A 20,939-nucleotide genomic window follows, 5' to 3' on the forward strand; every position below is an offset into this window, starting at 1 on the left:
CCAGACCTGCTGAGCTTTTCCTGCAACTTCCTTTGTTCCTCGCTTACAGCATCAGCAGTTCATTTGGTTTTTATTTAGTCCTGTACGCAGAAGTCTGAGCAATGAAAGCAAGTGTGCTAAACGCCCTCTTAGTGACCCCTTATATATGTAATGTAAACTTCAAAGAATTGTGTTTGAATGTAAAGGTTATTGTTGTATATTCAAACAGTGGAATTTGAAAGCATTTTTTTAGATTCTGGATTCACTATGCCTGATGCTGGTCTCTAGCCAGGTCCTAACTTCAATTCTTTGAAGTAGCCACTTCAGAGAGTGGCTAAGAATCAACCACATTGCTCCGGCCTCTTGACTTTCAACAACAGGATGAACAGTGGGGTTCTATTAAAATACGTCTATTGGAACATGAAGTGATAGTTTGTATTGTTTTTATTTGTGTTAATTGGAGGAAACACTGGTTCTTTTTAATTACATACTTAAGGTCACAGAGAAGAGGACTCTGAGGAAGTCCCAGCCTGACAGGAAATCACCGAAAACGCCACAGTCAAGAGACAGATTTGGTCGCTGGCTTCCGAAGGTTTTGTCTGGCAAAGGGCCGCCTGGGAAAGGTGGGAGCTCTGCAGGGACTGTGTTGGGGCACATGGAGTTTCATAACTTGGAGAGTGTGGTCAACAGAGAGTGGCATGGAGTTTGATTCCCCTGAGTGATTTGTATTTTGGAAACCTTGATCCATTTCCTCATTTACCCTCCACAGATCTGAAATGCCCACAGTGGCCACAAGGGGGCAGGCGGAACAAGGGAAAAATATAGCGCAGACAGACGGGCCATTCCGTCCGTCACGCTGGGCAGAAAGAAACCATATTCAAACCTTAATGAATTCCAGAACAGTCCCAAAGAGCCAAATGGCCTGATCCTGGTCCCAAGTCCTGTTTTCCAGCCTATCCAATTTATTCCACATCTCCTTTCCCCTGTCAATCAGTTATCCAGTTCTCTTTTACAAGGGGGAAGGATCTCAGTGGCCCAGGAAAGAGCAGGCTTTACAATGTTGTAATAGCAGTTTTAAAAAAGAAATTGTCTATGGGATGTGGGCATTGTTAGCTTGGGTGGCATTTTTTGCCTATCAATAATCGTTGTGGCCCAGATGGTGAGCTTTTTTCTTGGCGTCTGTGAGATGTAGCGACAGCTATAGTGCTGTTAGGAAGGGAGTTGCAGGATTTTGACGCAGCAATGTAACTCTGCATCATAAACCCATTCTTGGGAGTGATGATGATTGCGTGTGATATGTAACCTGAAGGATATTTGCTCTGTTGCTAACAGATCTCAATGAATATAAAATTTGTGCAAATTCCCTTTCCTACCCTTAGGGTGGCTCAGTAGCTGACACTGCTGTCTCATAGTGCCGGAGATTCAGGTTCGAATCCACCCTCAGGCCACTGTAGGTGTGTGCAGTTTGCACGTTCTACCTGTGTCTGCGTGGTTCCCTCGTAAGTTCTCCCAGTTTCCTGCCACAATGCAAAGATGCTAAATTGCCCATAGTGTCCAGGGATGTGCAGGGTAGGTGGTTTAGCCTTGGGAAATGTAGGGTTTCAAGGATGGGGCGGGTCTGGGTGGGATGCACTTTTTGAGGTGGTGTGAACACTTTGGGCCGAATGGCCTGCTTCCACCCTGTAGGGATTCTATGATTCTGGTGGCTCCATCAATTTTTTTTACCACTTGAAGTAATAGTCTGGTTTTATTATTCTAATGCAGTTTACTGTCATGTGTGTACTTGGTGAAAGATTGCCCGATTTTTAAATTTACTGATTTCCGTTTAATACCCTGAAGATCAGAGGGATAGAAATCCCAAAGGCGAGCAGGATGGCAACGTGAAGTGCAAAGCAAATAAAGAACGCTCATCAGTAAAGCAAACTGAAGAACCAGGTACCGAATTAAAAAAGGTGAAGGTAATTATTTCAAAGTAGTTTTTGCCCTCACGTGTGATATGCTTCTTTTTGTTTTGATTGTATGAAGAGGGAAGGGAGTAGAAATTGCCTCTTGCTCTCGTGTCGTGTGTGTACGCAGTACTCAGAACTGGGCAGGTTACGAGCAGTTTGCTATTCGGAAATCAAAGGCAAATGCTTTAATTGCTGTCACAACCAGCTTCAGTGGTGCACAACGCACATTCCTAGATGTATGTGGTAGTGCCGGAAATTTTCGTTCATGGATCCTTCGTTGTTTGAAGGAAAGCATTTTTATCTGTGGCATCTCTCAGCTCCACCTGCTCTCTCAGACCAACTGACCACACAGCTAAGGTCATGTCCCTTCCAGATACGGGACACTAGCCTGCACAGCCGCGTCTGGGTTTTGCTTCTCCATAGAGTTGAATTTGAATACACCAAAATGGTGTAAACGCACATTGCTAACAGCAGCGAGCAAAGAAAACATTCCTGGCATCCTGAGATCGTAGGAGCTGCAGATGCTGGAGAATCTGAGATAACAAAGTGTGGAGCTGGGTGAACACAGCAGGCCAAGCAGCATCAGAGGAGCAGGAAGGCTGACGTTTCGGGCCTAGTCCTTCCTTCAGAAATTTCCTCTCCTATGATGGAGAGCATGTCATTGATGAAGTCCTTCATATGTTACCAAAGCTATCCGGTCTTTCTTTCCAGTGTTGATAATTTATTATCTCTATCTCTTTAACTGCACTTAGCAGGCCCTTTGATTCCTGTACTTCTCTGCTTGATATAACTCCTGCTTGTTTGTCTTCCTCAGGAACAACAAAACTGCATTCAAAGGAGATCATTGCGCCTTGCCAATCTGTATTCCAGTAAAGAGAAGGCATGCTCACTTGACCATATTGAACAATGTCATCTTGAATGCAATGACATTAATACAGGTAAAGGAATCTGACAGAAATGAATGCTCGGTGGATCAGTAGCAGAGCCGTGGGATTCAAAAAGACAATTCTTCACCTCCTTTCCTGTTCATACTATCATGCACCCAACTACCTCCCTCTGCAAAAGCTCTTATCTAAGGCTTTGTTATGTTGAGACTCAGCTACACCCCTGCTGTGGTATGCAACGTTGTTCCTTCTTAAGCTCAACTCAAACTTTGCTTCCTGTATCTTAACCACCGTCTACCTGCAAGTTCTCTTCCAGTCGCACAGCATCCTGACTTGAACAAGATTCCCATTGGCCACTGTGACCACACTGAAATTCTGGAACATCCCCTAAAACAGTATCAGTGAAATTGCAGATGTGGATTACAATGGCTCAGGTTTATGGTTCAGTGTCCTTGTCAGTGAACCTCTCCCACCTCCATATCGCGTGAAAGAATAGAGTAAAACTAGAGTCCCATTCACCAGCCACCCCTGTGCTTGCTACCTACATTATACACAATAATGTGTTACGTGAGAGATGGTAGGAACTGCTGATGCTGAAGAATCTGAGGTAACACGGTGTGAAGCTGCACGTACACAGCAGGCCAAGCAGCATCAGAGGAGCAGGAAAACTTCAGAAAGAAGGGTCCCGACCCGAAACATCAAGCTTTTCTGCTCCTCTGATGCTGCTTGGCCTGCTGTGTTCGTGCAGCTTCACAGCATGTGTTATGATCCTGGCTGATGTTAATACTTGACAAATCAGACCCCACAGTCAATCCTAGTATAACACATCATGGGTTTAATTTTTCGTATTTGGTTACCATGGTGTTTAGCCCCTATAGGAATAGGCAATGACCTAGTGTTATTATCACTAGACTATTAATCCAGAAATCCAGCTATTGTTCTGGGGACTGAGGTTCAAATCCCATCATGGCAGATGGTGGAATTTGAAATCAATGATAATTTTTAAAAAGTCTGCAATTGAGAATCGACTGATCGCTGTAAGATCATTGCCAATTGTCAGAAAAACATCTGGTTCATTAATGTCCTTCAGGGAAGGAAATTTGCCACCGTCACCTGATCTGGCCTACATGTGACTCCAGACCCACAGCAATATGGTTGACTCTCACCTGCCCTCTGAAATGGCCTAGGAAGCCACTCAGTTGTACAAATTGATACAAAGTCTCAAAGAAATGAAACTGGGCGGATCACCTGGCATCAATCTACGTACCAGAAAAGTCAATGGCAGAAACAGCCCTGTCAACCGTGCCAGTCCTCTTCACCTACATCTGGAAGTTAGTGCCAAAATTGGGAGAGGTGTCTCACAGACTAGTTAAGCAACAGCCTGACATTGTCTGTAAGGTACGATTCTGAGAGACTATGTTCCAGATGCAAAATTGAAACCAAAATCCATCCACCTCCATTTTAAAAAGCCACTTTCCCAAATGATACAATATGTATCTTGATTAGACACCTCTGTTTAAATGTTCTTAGCCACTCCACTGCACTCGTGCGCCCTCGTGTCTCTAACCTCCTCCAGATCCTGTAATCCTTACTGTCTCTGTCTTCTTTTCCTGCACAGTACAGGCCTTTTGGCCCACTGTGTTGTGCCAACCTGTTATCCTACTGAGATCAAACTATCCTGCATACCCTACATTATACTGTCATCCATGTTCCCATTCAAGAGTCGCTTAAAAGCCTCTAAAGTATCTCACTCCACTACCTCTGCCGGCAGCGCTTTCCACATGCTCACCACAATCTGTGTAAAGAAACTATCTCTGACATCTCCCCTATACATTCCTCCAGTCATCTTAAAATTATGCCCCCTCTTAATAGTAATTTCTGCCCTGGGAATGAATTCAACCCTCTTGAATTCTCTTCTGACATCCAATTCTATCTTCGAATAATCTCCCAATTTCTGACCCAGTCACACCTTTTAGGTGCCTGGACCCAATCTCTGGGATTCCCTTCCTATAACTCTGTACTTCTCTCTTTGCCTTTATAGTTCTGTTTAAATTCTACCTCTTCAGCCAAGTTTTTGGTGGCTTGGTGTCAAAGCTTTGCTGAGCTTTTTGGTGCATTTTACTGCTTTATAGGCAGTTCCTTTGTCAAGCAAATTCATAGTTGCCCATTCTCCATCAGTTATTCTCCCCCGCCATCCTGTCTTTTCTCCCCATTTCCGTTGTTGCTATCAATGTGTTAAGAAAGAAGGTATTAGCAAAACTTGCAGTCCAGACGCACTTGCTTCTGAGCAACGGCATAAGTAGAGCTCTGAATGAGTTTGTTCTTTGTTTTTTGGTTGCAAGTAGATTTGAGCAATTTGCTAACATTAATGACTTTAAATTCACATTATTGATTGTGAAAAGATTCTGGGTTCAACTCAGCAGCAGAACATTGCCTTAAGTAATATGTCCAAATCCTGCTACTTTTAAAAAAATGCGCATCTTTTCATTGACACACTGTTTCAGTATCGGGCTTGAATTTGTGGATTGCCTTTAACAAAAGAATGACGACTTTCATTTATACAGTATCTTCAAACCAATCCAAGGTACTTTACAGGAGTTTGACATTGAGCAGAGTAGGCAATATTAGAGGCAAAACTTGATCAAAGAGGTAGCTATTACATGTTGCTGAAGTTTTTAGTTTTGTATACATCAGGACAAATGCAAGAATGCCAAATTTCAAAGGGCCATCTGACAGTTTTTGATTTTCCTGATGAGAGCATTGGATGTAAACATGAGTGTAAACCTCTGGCAATGTGCATGTCCTTCCAGAGATATCTTTAGTGTCCCTTAATGGAGGGAAACTGCCAAGCTAACTCCCCAGACCCACAACAATGTGGTTGACACTTTACTGCCCTCTGGGCAATTAGGGATGGACAGTAAATGCTGCCTGGCCCGCGACACACTCTCACCGTGAATGAATAAAGAAAAAGTATCGACGTTCTGTGCCACCAAGTCACTGTGGGTAGGTAGTAAGTGTCTCAGAAGGCAGAGGGGTCTAAATTCTAGAAGTTAGGGCCCTGGCAAATAATAAGATACCGGCTGATAGTGGGATGATTTCATTTCAGGAATGCCAAAATTAGTGCAGTGCTCAGATTGTGAGGCTGGAGGAGTGACAGAGATTGGTGGGGAGGCGCTGGAAGAGTTTAGGGGAAAAAGTTGAAATATTGAAATTGGAGTGACTGAATGGTGTAGGTCAGCAAGCACAGGTTGACACTTGAATGAGACTTAAAGTGGTTCAAGATATGGGAGCTGCCTAATGGATTGTTTCTTTTAATTAATTCATGGACATGGGCATCACTGGCAAGGTCAGCATGTATTTCCCATGCCTGATTGCCTTTGAGAAGGTGGCGATGAGTTTCCTTGAACCACTTCAGACTGTGTGGTGTAGGGCACCCACAGTCCCAGAATTTTAACACCACGACAATACATTGCCGAGTCAGGGCGGTGAGTGGCTGGGGGGGACTTGCAGGGCTGGTGATGTTCCCATGCATCTGCTGCCCTTGTCCTCTTGGACAGTAGTAGTTGCCAGAATATCTAACACAGAGCCAGAATATCTTTGACGCAGAAGTCAGAATAACCAGACGCCGTAAATCTGAAACAAAAACGGAAATTTCTGGAGAAACTCGGCAGGACTGGCAGCATCCGTGGAGAGAGCAGAGTTAGCATTTTGAGTCTAGTGCCCCTTCTTCACAAGGAGGTCAGAATATCTAGCTGCATTGTTGAGGCACTGTTAGGACATGAAAGGTCCTGAGGCAGGCTACAGCATGACAGTTTTTGTGAAATTTAAATGCTTTCCAGATCAGTTGAAATGAAACTGTTTTGTTTTGATTTGGCTTTCTTTGTCTGATGGAGACCTTGTTTTATCTTGAAAGAAGAAAGCATGAACACGGGTTGCGAGCCTGATGTAGCTGACTCAAGTGAGACGCAACAGGTGCCAGACCATCGTAGCAGTGTTGAAGAGGGGCTTGAAACCACGAAGGTTGTACAAGCAATTATGAAAGAGGCCAATGAGGAGGTAATATGATGCAACTACCGCTGTGGACATTGATTACTCGGCATTGCTAAGAACGTTTGCTTCATGTTATCATCATGTGCCTCCTCTTAAAAAGCATCTGAGTGGCCAGCCTCTTGATAGATCTGCAGTGTGAATTGGATTTAATTCCCTCTCTTCCCATTAAAAAGCATACTGCTTTATACCCCAGTGTAGCACCTTTGAGGGTTTACTGCACAAGGTTCTATCTCAAGATGTATCCTATCGATTTCTGACCCAGTAGTCAGCTGTCTGCACCATTCTGACAATTTGTAGGTGATCTATAATGGGGCAGACAGTGATGTAGTGGTAATTCACTGGGCTAGTAATCCAGAGGCCCAGGCTAATGTCCTAATCCCACCATAGCAGATGGTAGAATGCAAATTCGCTTATTAAGTCTGGAGTATTACGCTTGTCTTGTAATGGTGACCGTGAGAATTATCATCATGAAATCTGGTTCACTAGTCCACTTGAGGGGGGAAAAAATGTCTGCTGTCTTTGCCTGATCTGGCCTACATGTGACTCCAGACCCACAGCAATGTGCCTGTCTCTTAACTGCCCTTTGAAATGAACTTAGCACGACACTCAATTTGAGGGCAATTTGGGATGAATTACTGTTGCTGTCATAGAGACATACAAATGAAAACAGACCCTTCAGTGCAACCAGTCCATGCCAACCATAATAAACTAGTCCCACCTGCCTGCTCCTGGCCCATATCCTCCTAACATTTCCTATTCATGACCCTATCCAAAAGTCTTTTAAATGTTGCAACTGTACCCATGCAACCACTTCATCAGGAAGTTCATTCCACACACGACCCACCCTCTGTGTTTAAAAACAAAATTGCCTCTCGTGTCTCTCTCCTCTCACCTTAAAAATGAACCCCCTAGTCTTGAAATCCCCCGTCCTGCAGAAAAGACACCTACCATTGACTGTTTCTATAACCTCTCTTTATTTAATAGACTTCTATAAGGTCACTTCTCATCCCCTGTGCTCCAGTGAAAAAGTCCCAGCCTTTCTTCTTATCTAAAACCTTCCATACCCAGCAACATCCTAGTAAATCTTTCCTGAGCCTTCTCCAGCTTAATAATATCCTACCCGTAGCTGGCCTTGCCTGCAACACCTACATCCCATAAAAGAATTGTTTTGGCTTATGTTATGTCTAATACACCAGTGTAGGTTTAGTTTGATTGACCTATATTCATTCGTGCGCTGTTTCCTACAGAGTGAAATTTTGGAGCGACTGCCTTGTGACACTAGCTCTTTGTCTGAGCCAGCCTGTTTGTCAGTAAAGGATACGTGTGGAAGTTTAGCACAAAGTAACAGTGACTCAGGTAAGAATTATCACTAATAATGTGCCGTGATGAACAAAATAAGTGTTGTCTTTTCTTGATAAATGCGAGAATATTGCAATGACAGGTTGTGGGTGAAGAGGAGATTCACATGAATCTCAATGAAAAATGAGGACAGATTACCTTAACCGAGTTGCCGGGAGAGACTGAAATAAGGAGTCTTAAGTACAGTAGGAAATTCAAGAGAAACTTCTCTAATTGCAGGGGTCTATGTTCAACCTTTCCCACAAACCTGGGGAGCGGATAGTTGTCCTCTTGCTTTCTCCAAAGTGTAATGCCTTAACCAAACTGTCAACTTGCCAATCCAGCAGCATCATCTTCTCCTAAGGTATAAATTGTTGTGATCATTTGAAATTTGGCATTCTTGCATTTTTCCTGATGATGAAAAGCTTCAGGAATTTGTTACTCTCTTCAGCAAGACCCTTTTCGTGATGAGATTGTGGAATGCTCTACCACAAGGAGGGGGTTAAGGCAGATAGTATAGATATGCTTACAGCCAAGCTGGATAAGCACACGAGGGAGAACGGAGCAGGAGGATGTGCTGGAAGGGTGGAAGGAGACGTGTATGGAAAATAAACACTAGCCTTATCAATATTTTGCATGGAATTCACTGACTAAACTAGTGTAATCAGCAATCCAGCATTTTGCTTTTGTATTGATCAGGGAAAGAGCTTTCAACAGGATCTGGACTCTCTGGCTTGAGATTTATTGGCATAAAAATTATAACAAGTGAGCAGGCCCGTTGCCAGTATTTATGCTCCACAGGGGTCTCCTCCCACATCCTGATCAAACCCTATCTGCATATTCAAAGTTGGCTTAATGGCGACTGTGTAACCACAGTCAGTGGTTATAAAACGTCCTCCGACCTATCTGTGACTTCAGGCTCACAGTGGTGTCGTTGAGAGTCATCTGCCCTAGAAATGGGCAGTAAATGCTGATGTTGCCGGCGAACACCTGCATCCCATGGACGTATGAAAATAATCTTTCCTTTCTCCCTCATGCTCATCAAATGAGCCGATTAATGCACTGGTGCACTTCTGCCTCAGTGACTCCCTGTGGCAGCACATTTCATAGCCCAGCTATTCTCGGGGCAAATAAGTTTTTCATCTGAACTTCATTCTGTTTGTGACCCTTTGTTCTGAACAAGCATGGTACCTCCCTGCACATCACAGACACGTATACACAAACACACATGCACTCACGCACACATACATAGACACCAACCTCACTGTGTACATCACACACCACCACCACCCTCCTCAATGCACCCACCCACCCAAAGCAGTTCTGGCTAATGAGCAGCAGGACTCGGCTCTGGCCAGGTTTACTGACTGCTTTGTACTGATGGACCACAGTGCAGGTGCAGAAGTTATCCCCAGGCCCGTGGCTGGCTCTGGCTCTGATGTGGAGGTCGCACAGGCTGTAGCATCGTGAATGGAAGAGCCTGGAGCTAGGCCCATGGCTCCGGTTTGTACACGGGGGTCATGGGATCACCGGTGGAGGTGGAGCTCATAATCCAGACCCGAAGCTCATTCCAGAGACACCACAGCTTGTACCACAAAGAAGGGGAGCGCACTTTGAAGAAAACAGAGCAATGAGCTCACTTGCATTACGTCCTGTTTCAAGATGTCACCGGAGCATGCGTTTAAATGTCACTTTGTGTTGGTGTATACATGATAATATCTAATATTTTCATCCTTTTTAGTACAGAAACAGGACTTTGGGATTATGACACCTAGAGCAGACTTGGTCGATAAAGAAGTGCAGACAGTGACACCAGAACCTTTTATACTGGCTGCAGAAGAGTTAAAGACTGAAGACCTAAAAATGCAGGCAGAGATGGTAATGTTACCGCTGTCATCAAACCTTCTCTTTAAAAAAAAAGAACAAGCTGATTAATTAACCAAAGGAAGGGGTTGGATACAATTTATTGTTTTTGAACTTATACGTAGGCTGTCATGTAGCAAGTGCTATTTCCTGCACGATGTGGCACACATGACCATCTCCGTCAGGGGAGATATTATCTATATCCTGGGGATTAAACTTGACTAGAAATGGAACTGGACCAGCCATATAAATGCGGTGGCTCCAAGAGCAGGTGAGAGACTGCAGCAAATGCCCTACTTCCTGTCTCCTCCTGTCCACCGCCTACAAGGCACAAGTCAGGAGTGTGATGGAATACTTTCCACCCATCTGCATGGGTGCAGCTCCAACAGCTCTCATGAAGCTTGGCACCATCCAGGAAAAAGCGAACCTTGTGACCAGTCCCCTATCAGCTTCAGCTTTCACTCTCTGCGCTCCTCTTGACGCATAATAGCAGTAGTGTGTACCATCTTCAAAATGCACTGCAGCAACTCAGCAAGGCACCTCCAACGGCAACTTCCAAACCTACCACCCCTCCCCAGTTGTCTAGATGGACAAGGGCAGCAGATATGTGGGAACACCACCCTATACATGTGGAATCGAACCCAGATCCCTGGCACGGTGAGGCAGCAGTACTAACCCCTGGGCCACTGCCACCCTGCGGGCAAGATGAAAACAGTCGCTGGAAAAAGCTGTCTCTGTCAAGATTGGTGATCTAGGTTATTCATACACACCGCGCACCTTTTGTTTATTTTTCCCTCCTTTCTCCCCTGTTACTGCAAGTTGACACCATCCTATTGGGAATGACACTTACTACAGACTGCGCTATATTCTAAAATAATTGCTAACACTTTTGTACATCTGTATTCCTCTCTAGTTCGTGGAAGATCCCTCCCCAGAGGAATCGCAGAGTGATGTTGTTAAAGAAAGCCCTCCGTTTAAACAAGCCCTCCAGAATCTCAGAAACGGAATGGAATTCGGTAAAGAACGTGGTTTATGTCAGTGCTTAGTGAGCAGGACCAAAGCTGCCTCCTGTTCTAGAAATTAACTCGTAACTAATACCTGTTCACAAACTAGTGCGCAACTTGCACTTTTCTGCATTCTGTTTGCTTCAGCCTCCTGATGTGCTGTCCTTTTTCTGGAAAGTGCTGTGAACGGAGAATCTGCCTACCTGCCTCTGGCCTAATTGCTTTTCCTAAACTTTTTAACATATCCTTCTATTTCCTTTCCCCTCAGTCACCAATCCAGCTTTCCGTCAAAAGTACCTGTTTGTCTTAACCAAGAGGAGGCGGTAATGTGGCTGGAGTAGTAAACCAGAGGTCTAGTCCTAATCCTGTAGGAACACCGGTTCGAATCCCACTAGGGCAATTCGTTGAAACTCAATTAATAAATCTTGAATCCATCAATAAATGAATCAATAAGTTGTTGTAAAACTCTATCTGGTTCATTAGGGAAGGAAATCTGACGCCAGCCTGGCCCGCATGTGACGATAGATTCGCGATTCCTAATTCTCCTTTCAAACAGCCAATCAAGCCATTCAGTTCAGGGGCAATTAGCAATGGGCAGCATTTGGCCCATATCCCTCTAAACGCTTCCTATTCGTGTACCCATCCAGATGCCTTTTAAATGTTGTACCTGCCTCCACCACCACTGCCTGTGGCAGCTCATTCCATACACATGCCACCCTCTGCATGAAAAAGCTGCCCCTTAGGTCCCTCTTAAACCTTTTCCCTCTCACTTTAAACCTGTGCCCTCTAGTTTTGGACTCCCCTACCCTGGGGGGAAAAAAGACCTTGGCTGTTCACCTTATCCATGCCCCTCATGATTTTATAACCCTCTATAAGGTCACCCCTCAGCCTCAAAATCTGCAAGAAAAATAGTCCCAGCCTTTCCCTATAACTCAAACCCCCCAACATCCTTGTAAATCTTTTCTGAAACTCTTTCAAGTTTGACCTCGGTCAGCAGAATCCTGGGGACCACATTTAGCAAGGATGTTTGCACATGGGGGAGAACGCAGACCGAGTGTTGAAATTGTCACATTCTCCTCTCCAAGGGAAAGTCTCAAAGGGAGCTGATTGAAGTTTTCAAAGTTGCGAGGGGTCAGGCCAGAGTGGAGAGGGGAGAATCTGTTTTCCACTTGTAAAAGGATCAGGGAAAAAAAGGGCACTGATTAAAAGTCATCTTGGAAAGAGGCATGTGTGACACGAGGAGAAACTTTTTCACGCAGTGAGTGGTTCAGGTCTGTAATTGTGATGGAGTCTGGCTCAATTGAAGCATTGAAGAAGGTGTTATTTAAAGAAAAATAATGTTCACAGTTGCGGGCAAAGTGTGGAATGATGGCACCAAATTGTTCGGAGAGCACATGCAGATATGATGGGCAGAATCCTGTACCAACTCTGATTCAGAGGTCCCACCTTCTGGGCATGAGGTTGAGTCCATCTGCCCGCCCCAGTGGACATAAAAGATCTGCTGGTCACTCTCAGAAGAAGAGTTGCACTTCCCTGTCACTATTGTGCACTGAGGTATAGCCCCAACCACCAGCTAACATCATGACTGAGGAAGATATTACCATATGTTCATTGCTGTTTTGTGGGAGCTGGCTGTGTGAAAATCGCCACTGTGTTTCCTGCATCACAGCAGGACCGAGCTCGAGCAGTTCCTGCCGTGGCTCAAACACGAAGAGTGAACATTTCAAGTGGGTTCCATTCTGCATTGAAATATTTTTCAGTGCCATGGTGATTGAGGTGGGGACAGTAGAAATGGGAAGGGGTTTCCCATTTACATTCTGTCTCTTCTGATTGAAATGGAATCATGAGGGAAGTGAAAGATGTAAATTTTTAATTTGAGAAGATGTGCAGGAAAGTGCTCACCTCGGTCAGCGCAGTTTCAAAGATTTGAGTCAGAAGCTGAACTTTCTCTCTTTAGGATCAAGCTAACGATTGTTTTTTCAAATTCTTTCTGTTTGGGTAGACACTGGGTTTCTCGAGGGCTTGATGCGAAGTGACAGGAGGCAGCGTTGCATGTAACGTCGGATCAACTGAGCCTGAACGAGGCCAGGTCCTCTGCATCGCTGATTGGCATGGGGAACAGGGTGCGGTCTGTTCCTTGGAGCGTGTAATCAGTTGCCATGCCTCGAGGGCAATCTGACCACATTTGGACGGGCTGGTTGGAGGAGAGTGAGCAAGCTGTTTGCAGGTGGCGGGGGGGTTTGGGGGGGGGCACTGGAAGGTGGTTTCTTTTTGACGGCCGGGTTTCTGACGTTGGGAGTTCTTGCAAAAAGTCTCGTCATTCCGAGGGCTGACAGGATGGAAGCAGGGCACTGAGATTTTCAGACAGCTTCTGCCTTTGGCAAACGGAATAAGACTCGGAAATCCGTGTCGTTTGCAGGCAAAGCGATGCCTGGGAGACAGGAAGAGCAGGCAGGCAGAAGGGACGCGGAACGCTCTGAGGCACTCCCGGGGCCCGAAAGCCACGAGGGCAGCAAGACATGTTCTGAGAGCCTGCCCTTGAGTCCTGAAGGTGGCCAGGTCTCCGGTGAGTTGATGGGGATAGGCGGGGAGGTGGAGCCGGTCCTGCCTCCCAAAGTTGCTGCTCACAGGAGGGGAATCTCTGAACCATTTGGGGAAACCCTTAACGAAACAGCAGAACATCCAAAGTGCGCAGTGGAATGTGCTGGAGAACTCAAGACAGCCTTCCCTGACGTGGAACCCGGGAACAAGCCAAACAGCTGCACACCCGCAGGAAAGGAAGAGTTCCTTGCTTTCTCTAACAAACTGACAAGTGAAAGTGTGCAGGCTGTGCTGACAAACCCTTCTGGGTCCCAGGCCTCTGGAATCGAGGTTGCGAGGCTGAACCTTCCTGGGTCCACCATCTCGGAGACTGTGGCCAAAGGTGCGGAACTCGTTGGGCCATCTGTTGCAGAACCCGATCCCGGAGGGGGAGACCTTCCCGGGTCATTCATCTCAGAGCCTGGGCCTGAGCAAACAAACCTCCCAGAGTCAACTGTCTCAGACCCTGATGCTGGAGGAGCAACTTTATCTGGATCATTCATGTCAGAGACTGAAGCCTTGCAGACAGATATTCTTGGCTCATCCGTCTGGGAGGGTAATGGAGGGATAAATCTTCCTGGGTCGTCCATCTCAGAGAGCATGGGAGGGACGAATTGTGCTGGGTCATCTGTCTTGGAGAGTACTGAATGGGCGAAGCTTCTTGGGTCATCCATCATGAACACTAATGGAGGAACAAACCTTCCTGGGTCATCCGCCTCGGAGAGAAGTGGTAGGCCAGTCTCGAAATCAGAATTTGCTCCGTCTTTGAAACAACAGCTGCCGTACGAGCAGGGAATGGCTGACACAGAGGATCGGTGCACATTCCTACAGGAACCCGAAAGTCAAAACGTGGCAGCGTCACCGACTACCATTGAGCACCATTTAGAAGATCAGGCTGAATCACTGCCTTTACCTTTGGGCATGTTGCACGGCCGTGATTCAAAGGCTGATTTTAAACCAGTGGAGAAGCACACCATCAGGAAAGAAATAAGTGAAACTCTGAAAACCTCCAAGAGCTCATTGGTCCTTCAACCAGCAGACCTCCTTCGGCTAGCCAACAGCGGACCCGCCGTTTCTGACGGTGTGGCAGCCGGGGAACCTCCGACGGACTCTGCGCCCCTGGTTCAAGCAGAAAACCTGGATGAAAATGCCGTGTTGCCGTTGGAGGGAGCCGTTCTGCCGGAGGAGCAGGTGATCCAAGCTGGTGGCGAGTTGGCCAGCTCGATGTGCTCAGCAAGCCGAGATGGGCTGGGGGACCTGGTGACCTGGAAACGCTCGAGACGGAGGAGGAGAAGAAGGAGGAGGAGAAAAAGGGGACAGAAAACCGACTCCTCAGTGCAGGCAGGCAATGGAGTGAGGAGTTCTGACGTCTTGGCCAATATTGCAGTATTGGACAAGGGTCAGCAGGCTGAGGAGATAGCAGTCCCAGTACCTCCCACTGATGCACAGCAGCCTTCGGCTGTTGGTGGAGTAAAGGAATTGTGTGGAGAAGGTTCATGCAGCAATAGAATAGATTACACCAAACCGGAGACTGTAAAGATAATGGTGGACTGCAATCAAACTGGAAGTAAGGCTATTTTTTAAACATATGCACCTAATCAGTTGACACCCATGCTAAACTTCAGACGTTTTGATTTTGCCATATAACCATCTAGGAATCAGGAGCTGGAGCCTTGCCAGCATTCGAGCCTGCTGTGCTTTTCGATATGATCCTGCCTGATTCCCCTCTAGCTCAACTCATAACGTCATAGAGCATGGAGGCAGACCCTTCAGTCCAACCTGTCCATGCGACCAGACATCCTAATCTGATCTAGTCCCATTTGGCCCATATCCCTTTAAACCCTCCCTGTTCATACATCCATCCAGATGCCTTTTTAAATGTTGTACCATTTCCACCACTTTCTCTGGCAACTCACTCCATAAACACACCAATCTCTATGTGAAAATGTTCCCCTTAGATGCTTTCTAAATTCTTCTCCTCCCACCTTAAATATATGCCCTCTAGTTATAGATTGAGGAAAAAGACCTTAGCTATTCACCCTATCTGTGCCCCTCATGATTTTATAAACTTCTGTAAGTTCATCCCTCAGCCTCCGACACTCCAGGGAAAATAGCCCCAGTCTATTCAGCCTCTGCCTATAGCTCAAACCCTCCAACCTCAGCAACTTCCTTGTAAATCTTTTTTCTGAAGTTTAACAACATCTTTGCTGTAGCAGGGAGACCGGAATTGTATGCAGTATTCCAAAAGTTGCCTCAGCAATGTCTGTTCTGCCCACACCATGACATCCCACCTCCTATACTCAATGTGCTAACCAGGAAACACCTTCTTCACTAGCCTGTCTACTGGAGACTCCACTTTCAGGGAACTATGCACCTGCATCCCTTGGTTTCTTGTTCAGCAGTGGCCGAACATTAGGTGTAAGCCCTGCTCTGGGTTGTTGCACCAAATGCAATATCTCACATTTATCCAAATGAAACTCCATCTGCCCCTCCTCAGCCCATTGGTACCTCTGATCAAGTCCCCATTGTCCTCTGAGATAATCTTCTTCACTGTCCACTACAACACCAATTTTAGTGCCATCTGCAAACTAACTAACCATACCTCCTGTATTCACACCCAAATCATTTATATAACTGATGAAGAGCCGTGGACACAGCACTGATCCTTGTGGCACTCCACTGGTCACAGGCCTCCAGTCTAAAAAACAACCCTCCACCATTCTCTGTCTGCTACTTTCAACCAGTTTTGTGTCCAATTGGCTAGATCCCTGTGGATCCCACGCAATCTACTATGCTGAACCTTGGCAAAGACTTTGCTGAAGTCCATATAGACAATGTCGATCACTCTGCCCTCATCCTATGCGCAAAGCCATGCTGATTATCCCTAATCTGATATTGCATTTCCAAATACACGTAAATCCCGACCCTCAAAGTTCCTTCCAAAAACCTACCCACTATCGATGTTAGGCTCAATGGTCTAATGTTTTCTGGCTTTTCCTGACAGCACTTTTTTAAAATAATGTCCCAACATTATCCAGTCCCCTCCTAGCATTCACACATCAATCAATATCTGACACCAACAGTCCTGAGACAGAGAATTCCAAAGATTTTCCACCTTGTGAGTGGATGGATATCTTTCCTTCTCTCAATGCTAAACAGCCAATCCAGTATGTCCAGTTAGACTCTCCAGCAGGGGAAACATCTCTCCTAAGATCTGCTCTGTCAAGCGCTCTAGGTTTAATTAAACTTATTTTTCTCTTTATTCTTTCATTGGATGTGGACCTCACTGACTAGGCCAGCATTTGATTCCCATCCTAATTACCCCCTTTAACTGAGTAGCTTGCCTGGCCATTTCAAAGGGCAGTTGAGAGTTAACTGCATTGCTGAGAGTCTGGAGTCACATGTAGACCAGACTGGGTAAGGACAGCAAATTTCCATTCCTAAAGGGCATTAGGGAACCAGTGAGGTTTTACAACAATCGGTGGCAGTTTCATGGCCATCGTCACCGAGCATACCACCCATAAACTACTTATCCACCATCATGTCCTCAGAGCATTAACCTAGGTTTCAGGATTATTAGTGGAGTGACCTGAACTCTTTGTCATCCTCTGCCCTGAATCTAATCACATCTCAATTCTTTTGAATTCCAGAGAATGCAGTTACATTATACTCAATCTCTTGTAGAGCGGCCTACAATATGGAAGCAGGCCATTTGACCCATCGAGTCCACACCTACTCTCCGAAGAGCATCCCACCCAGATTCATGCCCTGTACCCTATCCCTGTAACTCTGCATTTCCCATGCCTAAATCACCTGCACGTAGTCATGCAGCATGGAAACAGACCCTTCAGTCCAACCAGTCTATGACGATCATAATCCAACTTGTCTCAATTGCCTGCTCCTAGCCTGTATCATGTCAAACCTTTTTTATTAATGTACCTGCTCAAATGTCTTTTAAACGTTGTAATTGTACCCACATGCACCACTTCCTCAGGAAGTTCATTCCACACGTGAACCACAGATCACTAGTAATTTCTGTAGCATTACTCAGTTGATCCAAATGCTGCTTTGTTCGTAGCTCCTTGAAAGTGGAGTCACAGGTAGACGAGGCAGTGAGGAAGGCTTTCAGCATGCTCGCTTTCATCGGTCAGAGCATTGAGTAAAGGGGTTGGGATGTCTTGTTGCAGTTGTACAAGATGTTGAGAGGACCACAATTGGAGTACAGTGTGCAGTCTGATCACCCTACTGTAGAAGGGATGTTATTAAACTACAAGGAGTTCAGAAAAGATTATTTGGGTGCTACCTGGACTGGAAGGTTTGAGTTATAAGGAGAGTCTGGATTGTTTGGGACTTTTTTTCCTCTGGAGCGAAGGAGAATGAGGGCTGACCTTGTAAAGATCTCCAATGTAAGAGGCATTGATAAAGTAAATAGCCAACAGCTTTTCCCCAGGATAGGGGAGTGTAAAACTAGAGGGCAGAGGTTTAAGGTGAAAGGGCAGAAATACAAATGGATCCAGGTGGGCAATTGTTTTTCCGCACAGGAGTTGGTGAGTGTCTGGAACAGGTTGCCAGCGGTAGTGGTGGAGGTATGTACAATATTGTCATTTAAGAAATGATTGGACAGGTACATGGATGGGATAGGTATGGCGGGCTATGGACCAAATGCAGGCAAATAGGACTAGATTAATTGTGAAAACTGGTCAGCATGGACAAGTAGGGCCGTAGGTTCCGTTTCCACATTGTTCACCTCTCTGACTCTAATAGGAATTACACTACCTCAGTACAAGAAAGAAAACAAATTGATCCATACAGGGGACATGTGGAACCACTGAAAGGAAAGTGCTGAACAATGGATTTTCAAGGAGCACTGCCTTTAACCCTGCCACTAACTCTCAGCAGCTTCTCAGTCGCAGTGTATTGGAATGAGCAATTTAACTGCCTGGTTAGCCAGATAATCTCACTGAAGTTAACTTTTTACAAAGAATCCAGTCATCATCTTTGTAATGAGCTTGTCTTTGACAGCTAGACCACATTGGAACAGTTGCCAATGATTGGACTGTGAAATGAAGAAGACACAACAGTCCGAATCCCAAAGATCCAGCTAATGAAGCATTTCACTCGATACAGAGTCAACTTAAATGAGTGTTATCCTATATTGTTCAGCTGATCAGGAAACTATCCCGGGCTGCCCGATTTTAAAACCACTGGATCAATTGTTGTGAAAGGCCAGATCCTGACATCCATTTGGGGTGGGAGGTGATAATTCGTCATTACCTATTTGCAACAACTTGTAAATCTTCAGTGCCTGGTGTGGAATTTCTAACACTTCCCCAGCATTTCTGACACTGAACTTTGTTCATGCTATATGTTGAGGGCCCTTGCCTCAGTCAGGCTAATTGAAGTTTGCCCCTACACAGAGAAGGTGTGCACTTATATGTCAGACAGTCAACCCTTCTCAAATATGGTTTGATTAGAAAACTCATAGGCTCGGTAATAGGCCATTCAGCCCGTCTTAGCCAGTTCTGCAAGATGACTGGCATGCACCTTGTCTTTGTCCATCCACCTTGGTTCCATAACTGTTCAAACTCTTCCATAAGCTAAGACACTTGGTGATAAATTACTAGTAACCCCTCAGATCAAAAATGAATATGGTGGACATGCGCAAGGTAGTTGTTTTTTTTTTAGTATAATGTTGGCTAACGTGGTTGCAAAAAAGGAACGTTCCAGCACTCATGAAGATGGCAGCAGTCTACAGACATTACCTGTGAAGACAAAGAAAATATCTTTTTTCTCATGACTTGGCTCTGGAATTACACAGCTCAGACCAATGAGCCAACTCCCATTCCAAAGCCGCAATCATAGGGTCGCTGCCGTGTGGAAGCAGGCCATTTGGCCTCTCGAGTTCACACCAACCCTCCAAAGATTATCACAACTAGATGAATGCCATTCCCCCTGCCCACCCTTTTCCCTATCACCCTGCATTTTCCCCAGGCTAATCCACCTAGGCGGCACATCCCTGGACACAGTAGGCAATTTACCATAGCCAATCCACCTAACTGGCACATCTTTGGACCGTGGGAGGAAACCAGAGTGCCCGGAGGAAACCCACACAGAAACGAGGAGGATATACGAACTCCACAGTGGACCGAGGGTGGAATCAAACTCAGGTTCCTGGTGCTATGAGGCAGCAAAGCTAACCACTGAGCCACTGGGCTGCCCTCTCCTCATTGACTCTCATTGGACAGAATGTTGATTGACACAATTGTTTTGCAGCTCATCAAGCAGAAAACTACAATGTGCTCCTCTTCTTCCCGTTCTACACTCACTGCAGTTATACAGAATCACATTCTAATTCAGTCATTCCAGAAAATCCTACCAGTTGGATAGAACCACTTCAATAAAAATCTTACAAAATATTTCCAATGTTAACTTTTGCCATCTTTATTTGTCACTGTCAATTATGGTCTGAATATTATGCTCATGGTGGTGGGGACTGCACATTGCTCAGGGATAGTTCTAAGGTTTGCATGCTGTGCTGTTGTTCAATGAGTTAATTTAAGTTTTACATTACTTTCATATCTAGGAGCTCTGAAGATAGAGGAAGAGACCAGTGCAGAAGGTCAGATAATGGGTGAAAGAACCAGATGGGAAGTGACGAGGAGGAAACCAGAAAGTGATGAGGTGAAATGCATAAACATTCCTAGGCCTTAGCGAAGAACATTCTATTCCCACATGGTCCGTCCCACCTCTCCTCATTCTGAATCACCGGAATTGTTACAGGCCAGAAGGAGACTGTTCAGCCCCTTGTGGTTGCGCTGCCACCAACAACCCCCATCCCTACCCACCATGACCTACCCCTTTGGTGATAGCCATTTGATTCCCTTCCAGAAGCCTCAATCGAATCTGCTTCTGCCACACTCGGGACTGCATTGCAAATCCTCGCTACTTATTCAGAGGATGTGATGTGGGCATCACTGGTGCATTCGACTTTTTGTCTTTATTCATTCATGGGATGAAGGTGTCGCTGGTGAGGCAGCATTTATTGTCCATCCCTAATTGCCCAGAGGACAGTTGAGAGTCAACCACATTGCTGTGGGTCTGGAGTCACATGTAGGCCAGACCAGGTAAGGATGGCAGTTTCCTTCCCTAAAGGGACGTTGATGAACCAGTTGGGTTTTTCCAACAATTGACAATGGATTCACAGTCATCATTAGGTTCTTAATTCCAGATATTTATTGAATTCAAATTCCACCATCTGTCATGGCAGGATTTGAACCCAGGACCCTAGAATG

The 20,939-nt window shown here is 45.5% G+C and overlaps 1 protein-coding gene across 9 annotated transcripts in view; it reads left to right on the forward strand.

The window, feature by feature from the left end:
• LOC125448823 (uncharacterized) overlaps positions 1-20,939 on the forward strand; it is an 89,658-nt gene that overhangs the window by 26,199 nt on the left and 42,520 nt on the right. For 7 of the 9 annotated variants that reach the window (XM_048524378.2, XM_048524379.2, XM_048524384.2 and 4 more), the window contains 8 exons: positions 476-602; positions 1,819-1,937; positions 2,743-2,866; positions 6,726-6,868; positions 8,110-8,218; positions 9,942-10,078; positions 10,977-11,079; positions 20,231-20,328. In XM_048524378.2, the coding sequence (XP_048380335.2) occupies positions 476-602; positions 1,819-1,937; positions 2,743-2,866; positions 6,726-6,868; positions 8,110-8,218; positions 9,942-10,078; positions 10,977-11,079; positions 20,231-20,328 (960 nt within the window). The remainder of the gene's footprint in view (positions 1-475; positions 603-1,818; positions 1,938-2,742; positions 2,867-6,725; positions 6,869-8,109; positions 8,219-9,941; positions 10,079-10,976; positions 11,080-20,230; positions 20,329-20,939) is intronic. The other 2 variants (XM_048524381.2, XM_048524383.2) reach the window with 2 other exon arrangements.

This window comes from Stegostoma tigrinum, chromosome 45 (assembly GCF_030684315.1).
Source record: "Stegostoma tigrinum isolate sSteTig4 chromosome 45, sSteTig4.hap1, whole genome shotgun sequence".
Taxonomy (NCBI): domain Eukaryota; kingdom Metazoa; phylum Chordata; class Chondrichthyes; order Orectolobiformes; family Stegostomatidae; genus Stegostoma; species Stegostoma tigrinum.